This window comes from Salmo salar, chromosome ssa05, assembly GCF_905237065.1.
Source record: "Salmo salar chromosome ssa05, Ssal_v3.1, whole genome shotgun sequence".
In the NCBI taxonomy this organism is placed as follows: domain Eukaryota; kingdom Metazoa; phylum Chordata; class Actinopteri; order Salmoniformes; family Salmonidae; genus Salmo; species Salmo salar.
Window position 1 is genome coordinate 84656336 of NC_059446.1, and position 13437 is coordinate 84669772.

The 13437-nt window shown below is 37.2% G+C and overlaps 1 protein-coding gene across 1 annotated transcript in view; it reads right to left on the reverse strand.

The window, feature by feature from the left end:
• LOC106596042 (kinesin-like protein KIF13A) overlaps positions 1-13437 on the reverse strand; it is a 298962-nt gene that overhangs the window by 209869 nt on the left and 75656 nt on the right. The window contains 1 exon segment of the mRNA XM_045719221.1: positions 4661-4673. Coding sequence (XP_045575177.1) covers positions 4661-4673 — 13 coding nt within the window.

Below are 13437 nucleotides of genomic sequence, written 5' to 3' on the forward strand. Positions count from 1 at the left end.
ACCTTAGACAGATTAACTACATGTCATACTGTACCTTAGACAGAAAACTACATGTCATCCTGTACCTTAGACAGATTAACTACATGTCATACTGTACCTTAGACAGATTAACTACATGTCGTACCCTACCTTAGACAGATTAACTACATGTCATACTGTACCTTAGACAGATTAACTACATGTCATACTGTACTTTAGATTAACTACATGTCGTACCCTACCTTAGACAGATTAACTACATGTCATACTGTACTTTAGACAGATTAACTACATGTCATACTGTACCTTAGACAGATTAACTGCATGTCATACTGTACCTTAGACAGATTAACTACATGTCATACTGTACCTTAGACAGATTAACTACATGTCATACTGTACCTTAGATTAACTACATGTCGTACCCTACCTTAGACAGATTAACTACATGTCATCCTGTACCTTAGACAGATTAACTACATGTCATACTGTACCTTAGACAGATTAACTACATGTCGTACCCTACCTTAGACAGATTAACTACATGTCATACTGTACCTTAGACAGATTAACTACATGTCATACTGTACTTTAGACAGATTAACTACATGTCATACTGTACCTTAGACAGATTAACTGCATGTCAACTACATGTCATCCTGTACCTTGGACAGATTAACTACATGTCATACTGTACCTTAGATAGATTAACTACATGTCATACTGTACCTTAGACAGATTAACTACATGTCATACTGTACCTTAGACAGATTAACTACATGTCATACTGTACCTTAGACAGATTAACTACATGTCATCCTGTACCTTAGACAGATTAACTACATGTCATACTGTACCTTAGATAGATTAACTACATGTCATACTGTACCTTAGACAGATTAACTACATGTCATACTGTACCTTAGACAGATTAACTACATGTCATACTGTACTTTAGACAGATTAACTACATGTCATACTGTACCTTAGACAGATTAACTACATGTCATACTGTACCTTAGACAGATTAACTACATGTCATCCTGTACCTTAGACAGATTAACTACATGTCATCCTGTACCTTAGACAGATTAACTACATGTCATACTGTACCTTAGACAGATTAACTACATGTCATACTGTACCTTAGACAGATTAACTACATGTCATACTGTACCTTAGACAGATTAACTACATGTCATACTGTACCTTAGACAGATTAACTACATGTCATACTGTACCTTAGACAGATTAACTACATGGAATACTGTACCTTAGACAGATTAACTACATGTCATACTGTACCTTAGACAGATTAACTACATGTCATACCGTACCTTAGACAGATTAACTACATGTCATACTGTACCTTAGACAGATTAACTACATGTCATACTGTACCTTAGACAGATTAACTACATGTCATACTGTACTTTAGACAGATTAACTACATGTCATAATGTACCTTAGATTAACTACATGTCATACTGTACCTTAGATTAACTACATGTCATACTGTACCTTAGACAGATTAACTACATGTCATACTGTACCTTAGACAGATTAACTACATGTCATACTGTACCTTAGACAGATTAACTACATGTCATCCCGTACCTTAGACAGATTAACTACATGTCATACTGTACCATAGACAGATTAACTACATGTCATACTGTACCTTAGACAGATTAACTACATGTCATACTGTACCTTAGACAGATTAACTACATGTCATACTGTACCTTAGACAGATTAACTACATGTCATACTGTACCTTAGACAGATTAACTACATGTCATACTGTACCTTAGACAGATTAACTACATGTCATACTGTACCTTAGACAGATTAACTACATGTCATACTGTACCTTAGACAGATTAACTACATGTCATACTGTACCTTAGACAGATTAACTACATGTCATACTGTACCTTAGACAGATTAACAACATGTCATACTGTACCTTAGACAGATTAACTACATGTCATACTGTACCATAGACAGATTAACTACATGTCATACTGTACCTTAGACAGATTAACTACATGTCATACTGTACCTTAGACAGATTAACTACATGTCATACTGTACCTTAGACAGATTAACTACATGTCATACTGTACCTTAGACAGATTAACTACATGTCATACTGTACCATAGACAGATTAACTACATGTCATACTGTACCTTAGACAGATTAACTACATGTCATACTGTACCTTAGACAGATTAACTACATGTCATACTGTACCTTAGACAGATTAACTACATGTCATACTGTACCTTAGACAGATTAACTACATGTCATACTGTACCTTAGACAGATTAACTACATGTCATACTGTACCTTAGACAGATTAACTACATGTCATACTGTACCTTAGACAGATTAACTACATGTCATACTGTACCTTAGACAGATTAACTACATGTCATACTGTACCTTAGACAGATTAACTACATGTCATACTGTACCTTAGACAGATTAACTACATGTCATACTGTACCTTAGACAGATTAACTACATGTCATACTGTACCTTAGACAGATTAACTACATGTCATACTGTACCTTAGACAGATTAACTACATGTCATACTGTACCTTAGACAGATTAACTACATGTCATACTGTACCTTAGACAGATTAACTACATGTCATACTGTACCTTAGACAGATTAACTACATGTCATACTGTACCTTAGACAGATTAACTACATGTCATACTGTACTTTAGACAGATTAACTACATGTCATACTGTACCTTAGACAGATTAACTACATGTCATACTGTACCTTAGATTAACTACATGTCATACTGTACCTTAGATTAACTACATGTCATACTGTACCTTAGACAGATTAACTACATGTCATACTGTACCTTAGACAGATTAACTACATGTCATACTGTACCTTAGACAGATTAACTACATGTCATCCCGTACCTTAGACAGATTAACTACATGTCATACTGTACCATAGACAGATTAACTACATGTCATACTGTACCTTAGACAGATTAACTACATGTCATACTGTACCATAGACAGATTAACTACATGTCATACTGTACCTTAGACAGATTAACTACATGTCATACTGTACCATAGACAGATTAACTACATGTCATACTGTACCATAGACAGATTAACTACATGTCATACCGTACCTTAGACAGATTAACTACATGTCATCCTGTACCTTAGACAGATTAACTACATGTCATACTGTACCTTAGACAGATTAACTACATGTCATACTGTACCTTAGACAGATTAACTACATGTCATACTGTACCTTAGACAGATTAACTACATGTCATACTGTACCATAGACAGATTAACTACATGTCATACTGTACCTTAGACAGATTAACTACATGTCATACTGTACCATAGACAGATTAACTACATGTCATACTGTACCTTAGACAGATTAACTACATGTCATACTGTACCATAGACAGATTAACTACATGTCATACTGTACCATAGACAGATTAACTACATGTCATACTGTACCTTAGACAGATTAACTACATGTCATACTGTACCTTAGACAGATTAACTACATGTCATACTGTACCTTAGACAGATTAACTACATGTCATACTGTACCATAGACAGATTAACTACATGTCATACTGTACCTTAGACAGATTAACTACATGTCATACTGTACCTTAGACAGATTAACTACATGTCATCCTGTACCTTAGACAGATTAACTACATGTCATACTGTACCTTAGACAGATTAACTACATGTCATCCTGTACCTTAGACAGATTAACTACATGTCATACTGTACCTTAGACAGATTAACTACATGTCATACTGTACCTTAGACAGATTAACTACATGTCATACTGTACCTTAGACAGATTAACTACATGTCATACTGTACCTTAGACAGATTAACAACATGTCATACTGTACCTTAGACAGATTAACAACATGTCATACTGTACCTTAGACAGATTAACTACATGTCATACTGTACCATAGACAGATTAACTACATGTCATACTGTACCTTAGACAGATTAACTACATGTCATACTGTACCTTAGACAGATTAACTACATGTCATACTGTACCTTAGACAGATTAACTACATGTCATACTGTACCTTAGACAGATTAACTACATGTCATACTGTACCTTAGACAGATTAACTACATGTCATACTGTACCTTAGACAGATTAACTACATGTCATCCTGTACCTTAGACAGATTAACTACATGTCATACTGTACCTTAGACAGATTAACTACATGTCATACTGTACCTTAGACAGATTAACTACATGTCATACTGTACCTTAGACAGATTAACTACATGTCATACTGTACCTTAGACAGATTAACAACATGTCATACTGTACCTTAGACAGATTAACTACATGTCATACTGTACCTTAGACAGATTAACTACATGTCATACTGTACCTTAGACAGATTAACTACATGTCATACTGTACCTTAGACAGATTAACTACATGTCATCCTGTACCTTAGACAGATTAACTACATGTCATCCTGTACCTTAGACAGATTAACTACATGTCATACTGTACCTTAGACAGATTAACTACATGTCATCCTGTACCTTAGACAGATTAACTACATGTCATACTGTACCTTAGACAGATTAACTACATGTCATACTGTACCTTGGGTTGTTTCCTGGAGGTAGAGAGGCAGATGGAACCATGATGAACAGATTCAGGATGGGAGGACGGAGGAGAGAGAGAAAACCCAGGGGTCCATCAACAACACCATCATAGAGAGAGAGAGAGAGAGAGAGAGAGAGAGAGAGAAGAGAAGAAACGGGGGAGAGATAGAGAAAGAGAGAGGTACCATGGTTAGCATTAAAACAATTGAACAGACTGTTAAATGTCACCTCTATCTATGTTACCTCTCTCTAACTATGTTACCTCTCTCTATCTATGTTACCTCTCTCTATGTTACCTCTCTCTAACTATGTTACCTCTCTCTATCTATGTTACCTCTCTCTATGTTACCTCTCTCTATCTATGTTACCTCTCTCTAACTATGTTACCTCTCTCTAACTATGTAACCTCTCTCTAACTATGTAACCTCTCTCTAACTATGTTACCTCTCTCTAACTATGTTACCTCTCTCTATCTATGTTACCTCTCTCTATGTTACCTCTCTCTATCTATGTTACCTCTCTCTAACTATGTTACCTCTCTCTAACTATGTAACCTCTCTCTAACTATGTTACCTCTCTCTAACTATGTTACCTCTCTCTAACTATGTAACCTCTCTCTAACTATGTTACCTCTATCTATGTTACCTCTCTCTAACTATGTTACCTCTCTCTAACTATGTTACCTCTATCTATGTTACCTCTCTCTATCTATGTTACCTCTAACTATGTAACCTCTCTCTAACTATGTTACCTCTATCTATGTTACCTCTCTCTAACTATGTTACCTCTCTCTAACTATGTTACCTCTATCTATGTTACCTCTCTCTAACTATGTTACCTCTAACTATGTTACCTCTCTCTATCTATGTTACCTCTCTCTAACTATGTTACCTCTCTCTAACTATGTTACCTCTCTCTAACTATGTAACCTCTCTCTATCTATGTTATCTCTCTCTAACTATGTTACCTCTCTATAACTATGTTACCTCTATCTATGTTACCTCTCTCTAACTATGTTACCTCTCTCTAACTATGTAACCTCTCTCTATCTATGTTATCTCTCTCTAACTATGTTACCTCTCTATAACTATGTTACCTCTATCTATGTTACCTCTCTCTAACTATGTTACCTCTCTCTAACTATGTAACCTCTCTCTATCTATGTTACCTCTATCTATGTTACCTCTCTCTAACTATGTTACCTCTCTCTAACTATGTATTCTCTCTCTAACTATGTTACCTCTCTCTAACTATGTAACCTCTCTCTAACTATGTTACCTCTCTCTATCTATGTTACCTCTCTCTAACTATGTAACCTCTCTCTATCTATGTTATCTCTCTCTAACTATGTTACCTCTCTATAACTATGTTACCTCTATCTATGTTACCTCTCTCTAACTATGTTACCTCTCTCTAACTATGTTACCTCTCTCTAACTATGTAACCTCTCTCTAACTATGTTACCTCTCTCTATCTATGTTACCTCTCTCTAACTATGTAACCTCTCTCTATCTATGTTACCTCTATCTATGTTACCTCTCTAACTATGTTACCTCTCTCTAACTATGTAACCTCTCTCTATCTATGTTACCTCTATCTATGTTACCTCTCTAACTATGTTACCTCTCTCTAACTATGTTACCTCTCTCTAACTATGTTACCTCTCTCTAACTATGTAACCTCTCTCTAACTATGTTACCTCTCTCTATCTATGTTACCTCTCTCTAACTATGTAACCTCTCTCTATCTATGTTACCTCTATCTATGTTACCTCTCTCTAACTATGTTACCTCTCTCTAACTATGTATTCTCTCTCTAACTATGTTACCTCTCTCTATCTATGTTACCTCTATCTATGTTACCTCTCTAACTATGTTACCTCTCTCTAACTATGTTACCTCTCTCTAACTATGTATTCTCTCTCTAACTATGTTACCTCTCTCTAACTATGTTACCTCTCTCTAACTATGTTACCTCTCTCTAACTATGTAACCTCTCTCTAACTATGTTACCTCTATCTATGTTACCTCTCTCTAACTATGTTACCTCTCTCTAACTATGTTACCTCTCTCTAACTATGTAACCTCTCTCTAACTATGTTACCTCTCTCTAACTATGTTACCTCTCTCTAACTATGTAACCTCTCTCTAACTATGTTACCTCTCTCTATGTTACCTCTCTCTAACTATGTAACCTCTCTCTAACTATGTTACCTCTCTCTAACTATGTAACCTCTCTCTAACTATGTAACCTCTCTCTAACTATGTTACCTCTCTCTAACTATGTAACCTCTCTCTATGTTACCTCTCTCTAACTATGTTACCTCTCTCTAACTATGTTACCTCTCTCTATGTTACCTCTCTCTAACTATGTTACCTCTCTCTAACTATGTTACCTCTCTCTATCTATGTTACCTCTCTCTATCTATGTTACCTCTCTCTAACTATGTTACCTCTCTCTATGTTACCTCTCTCTATCTATGTTACCTCTCTCTAACTATGTTACCTCTCTCTAACTATGTTACCTCTCTCTATCTATGTTACCTCTCTCTAACTATGTAACCTCTCTCTAACTATGTTACCTCTCTCTAACTATGTAACCTCTCTCTATGTTACCTCTCTCTAACTATGTTACCTCTCTCTAACTATGTTACCTCTCTCTATGTTACCTCTCTCTAACTATGTTACCTCTCTCTATCTATGTTACCTCTCTCTAACTATGTTACCTCTCTATATCTATGTTACCTCTCTCTAACTATGTAACCTCTCTCTAACTATGTAACCTCTCTCTAACTATGTTACCTCTCTCTAACTATGTAACCTCTCTCTAACTATGTAACCTCTCTCTAACTATGTTACCTCTCTCTAACTATGTAACCTCTCTCTAACTATGTTACCTCTCTCTAACTATGTTACCTCTCTCTAACTATGTAACCTCTCTCTAACTATGTTACCTCTCTCTAACTATGTTATCTCTCTCTCTTATGTTCACTTTCAAGTTTTAATGCCACGTCCACAAGTACAGTGAAATGCCTTTTTTACAAGCTCTAAACACAACAATGCAGTAATCAATATCAATGTAGTACTAAAAATAACAAGGTAGAACAAAAACACAGGAGATATAAAAATAAGAAATAAAAAGAACAGGAGAAGGTAAGAAGCTATATACAGGGTCAGTTCAATACCATATTAACAATGTGCAGGGATACTGGAGTGATAGAGGTAGATATGTATAGGGGTAAGGTGACTATATACAGGGTCAGTTCAATACCATATTAACAATGTACAGGGATACTGGAGTGATAGAGGTAGATATGTATAGGGGTAAGGTGACTATATACAGGGTCAGTTCAATACCATATTAACAACGTGCAGGGATACTGGAGTGATAGAGGTAGATATGTATAGGGGTAAGGTGACTATATACAGGGTCAGTTCAATACCATATTAACAACGTGCAGAGATACTGGAGTGCTAGAGGTAGATATGTATAGGGGTAAGGTGACTATATACAGGGTCAGTTCAATACCATATTAACAACGTGCAGGGATACTGGAGTGATAGAGGTAGATATGTATAGGGGTAAGGTGACTATATACAGGGTCAGTTCAATACCATATTAACAATGTACAGGGATACTGGAGTGATAGAGGTAGATATGTATAGGGGTAAGGTGACTATATACAGGGTCAGTACCATATTAACAATGTGCAGGGATACTGGAGTGATAGAGGTAGATATGTATAGGGGTAAGGTGACTATATACAGGGTCAGTTCAATACCATATTAACAACGTGCAGGGATACTGGAGTGATAGAGGTAGATATGTATAGGGGTAAGGTGACTATATACAGGGTCAGTACCATATTAACAATGTGCAGGGATACTGGAGTGATAGAGGTAGATATGTATATGGGTAAGGTGACTATATACAGGGTCAGTTCAATACCATATTAACAATGTACAGAGATACTGGAGTGATAGAGGTAGATATGTATAGGGGTAAGGTGACTATATACAGGGTCAGTACCATATTAACAATGTGCAGGGATACTGGAGTGATAGAGGTAGATATGTATAGGGGTAAGGTGACTATATACAGGGTCAGTTCAATACCATATTAACAACGTGCAGAGATACTGGAGTGATAGAGGTAGATATGTATAGGGGTAAGGTGACTATATACAGGGTCAGTACCATATTAACAATGTACAGGGATACTGGAGTGATAGAGGTAGATATGTATAGGGGTAAGGTGACTATATACAGGGTCAGTTCAATACCATATTAACAATGTGCAGGGATACTGGAGTGATAGAGGTAGATATGTATAGGGGTAAGGTGACTATATACAGGGTCAGTACCATATTAACAATGTGCAGGGATACTGGAGTGATAGAGGTAGATATGTATAGGGGTAAGGTGACTATATACAGGGTCAGTTCAATACCATATTAACAATGTGCAGGGATACTGGAGTGATAGAGGTAGATATGTATAGGGGTAAGGTGACTATATACAGGGTCAGTACCATATTAACAATGTGCAGGGATACTGGAGTGATAGAGGTAGATATGTATAGGGGTAAGGTGACTATATACAGGGTCAGTTCAATACCATATTAACAATGTGCAGGGATACTGGAGTGATAGAGGTAGATATGTATAGGGGTAAGGTGACTATATACAGGGTCAGTACCATATTAACAATGTGCAGAGATACTGGAGTGATAGAGGTAGATATGTATAGGGGTAAGGTGACTATATACAGGGTCAGTACCATATTAACAATGTACAGGGATACTGGAGTGATAGAGGTAGATATGTATAGGGGTAAGGTGACTATATACAGGGTCAGTTCAATACCATATTAACAATGTGCAGGGATACTGGAGTGATAGAGGTAGATATGTATATGGGTAAGGTGACTATATACAGGGTCAGTTCAATACCATATTAACAATGTGCAGGGATACTGGAGTGATAGAGGTAGATATGTATAGGGGTAAGGTGACTATATACAGGGTCAGTTCAATACCATATTAACAATGTGCAGAGATACTGGAGTGATAGAGGTAGATATGTATATGGGTAAGGTGACTATATACAGGGTCAGTTCAATACCATATTAACAATGTGCAGGGATACTGGAGTGATAGAGGTAGATATGTATAGGGGTAAGGTGACTATATACAGGGTCAGTTCAATACCATATTAACAATGTGCAGAGATACTGGAGTGATAGAGGTAGATATGTATATGGGTAAGGTGACTATATACAGGGTCAGTTCAATACCATATTAACAATGTGCAGAGATACTGGAGTGATAGAGGTAGATATGTATAGGGGTAAGGTGACTATATACAGGGTCAGTACCATATTAACAATGTGCAGAGATACTGGAGTGATAGAGGTAGATATGTATAGGGGTAAGGTGACTATATACAGGGTCAGTTCAATACCATATTAACAATGTGCAGAGATACTGGAGTGATAGAGGTAGATATGTATAGGGGTAAGGTGACTATATACAGGGTCAGTACCATATTAACAATGTGCAGGGATACTGGAGTGATAGAGGTAGATATGTATAGGGGTAAGGTGACTATATACAGGGTCAGTTCAATACCATATTAACAACGTGCAGAGATACTGGAGTGATAGAGGTAGATATGTATAGGGGTAAGGTGACTATATACAGGGTCAGTTCAATACCATATTAACAATGTACAGGGATACTGGAGTGATAGAGGTAGATATGTATAGGGGTAAGGTGACTATATACAGGGTCAGTTCAATACCATATTAACAATGTACAGGGATACTGGAGTGATAGAGGTAGATATGTATAGGGGTAAGGTGACTATATACAGGGTCAGTTCAATACCATATTAACAATGTACAGAGATACTGGAGTGATAGAGGTAGATATGTATAGGGGTAAGGTGACTATATACAGGGTCAGTTCAATACCATATTAACAACGTGCAGAGATACTGGAGTGATAGAGGTAGATATGTATAGGGGTAAGGTGACTATATACAGGGTCAGTTCAATACCATATTAACAACGTGCAGAGATACTGGAGTGATAGAGGTAGATATGTATAGGGGGTAAGGTGACTATATACAGGGTCAGTTCAATACCATATTAACAACGTGCAGAGATACTGGAGTGATAGAGGTAGATATGTATAGGGGTAAGGTGACTATATACAGGGTCAGTTCAGTACCATATTAACAATGTGCAGGGATACTGGAGTGATGGAGGTAGATATGTATAGGGGTAAGGTGACTATATACAGGGTCAGTACCATATTAACAATGTACAGGGATACTGGAGTGATAGAGGTAGATATGTATAGGGGTAAGGTGACTATATACAGGGTCAGTTCAGTACCATATTAACAATGTGCAGGGATACTGGAGTGATAGAGGTAGATATGTATAGGGGTAAGGTGACTATATACAGGGTCAGTTCAATACCATATTAACAATGTGCAGGGATACTGGAGTGATAGAGGTAGATATGTATAGGGGTAAGGTGACTATATACAGGGTCAGTTCAGTACCATATTAACAATGTGCAGGGATACTGGAGTGATAGAGGTAGATATGTATAGGGGTAAGGTGACTATATACAGGGTCAGTTCAATACCATATTAACAACGTGCAGAGATACTGGAGTGATAGAGGTAGATATGTATAGGGGTAAGGTGACTATATACAGGGTCAGTTCAATACCATATTAACAACGTGCAGAGATACTGGAGTGATAGAGGTAGATATGTATAGGGGTAAGGTGACTATATACAGGGTCAGTACCATATTAACAACGTGCAGGGATACTGGAGTGATAGAGGTAGATATGTATAGGGGTAAGGTGACTATATACAGGGTCAGTTCAGTACCATATTAACAATGTGCAGAGATACTGGAGTGATAGAGGTAGATATGTATAGGGGTAAGGTGACTATATACAGGGTCAGTTCAATACCATATTAACAACGTGCAGAGATACTGGAGTGATAGAGGTAGATATGTATAGGGGTAAGGTGACTATACACAGGGTCAGTTCAATACCATATTAACAATGTGCAGGGATACTGGAGTGATAGAGGTAGATATGTATAGGGGTAAGGTGACTATATACAGGGTCAGTTCAATACCATATTAACAACGTGCAGAGATACTGGAGTGATAGAGGTAGATATGTATATGGGTAAGGTGACTATATACAGGGTCAGTTCAATACCATATTAACAACGTGCAGAGATACTGGAGTGATGGAGGTAGATATGTATAGGGGTAAGGTGACTATATACAGGGTCAGTTCAATACCATATTAACAATGTACAGAGATACTGGAGTGATAGAGGTAGATATGTATAGGGGTAAGGTGACTATATACAGGGTCAATACCATATTAACAACGTGCAGAGATACTGGAGTGATAGAGGTAGATATGTATAGGGGTAAGGTGACTATATACAGGGTCAATACCATATTAACAACGTGCAGAGATACTGGAGTGATGGAGGTAGATATGTATAGGGGTAAGGTGACTATATACAGGGTCAGTTCAATACCATATTAACAACGTGCAGAGATACTGGAGTGATAGAGGTAGATATGTATAGGGGTAAGGTGACTATATACAGGGTCAGTTCAATACCATATTAACAATGTGCAGGGATACTGGAGTGATAGAGGTAGATATGTATAGGGGTAAGGTGACTATATACAGGGTCAGTTCAATACCATATTAACAACGTGCAGAGATACTGGAGTGATAGAGGTAGATATGTATAGGGGTAAGGTGACTATATACAGGGTCAGTTCAGTACCATATTAACAATGTACAGGGATACTGGAGTGATAGAGGTAGATATGTATAGGGGTAAGGTGACTATATACAGGGTCAGTTCAATACCATATTAACAACGTGCAGAGATACTGGAGTGATAGAGGTAGATATGTATATGGGTAAGGTGACTATATACAGGGTCAGTTCAATACCATATTAACAACGTGCAGGGATACTGGAGTGATAGAGGTAGATATGTATAGGGGTAAGGTGACTATATACAGGGTCAGTTCAATACCATATTAACAACGTGCAGAGATACTGGAGTGATAGAGGTAGATATGTATAGGGGTAAGGTGACTATATACAGGGTCAGTTCAATACCATATTAACAACGTGCAGAGATACTGGAGTGATAGAGGTAGATATGTATAGGGGTAAGGTGACTATATACAGGGTCAATACCATATTAACAATGTGCAGGGATACTGGAGTGATAGAGGTAGATATGTATAGGGGTAAGGTGACTATATACAGGGTCAATACCATATTAACAATGTGCAGAGATACTGGAGTGATGGAGGTAGATATGTATAGGGGTAAGGTGACTATATACAGGGTCAGTTCAATACCATATTAACAACGTGCAGAGATACTGGAGTGATAGAGGTAGATATGTATAGGGGTAAGGTGACTATATACAGGGTCAGTTCAATACCATATTAACAACGTGCAGAGATACTGGAGTGATAGAGGTAGATATGTATAGGGGTAAGGTGACTATATACAGGGTCAATACCATATTAACAATGTGCAGGGATACTGGAGTGATAGAGGTAGATATGTATAGGGGTAAGGTGACTATATACAGGGTCAGTTCAATACCATATTAACAATGTGCAGGGATACTGGAGTGATAGAGGTAGATATGTATAGGGGTAAGGTGACTATATACAGGGTCAGTTCAATA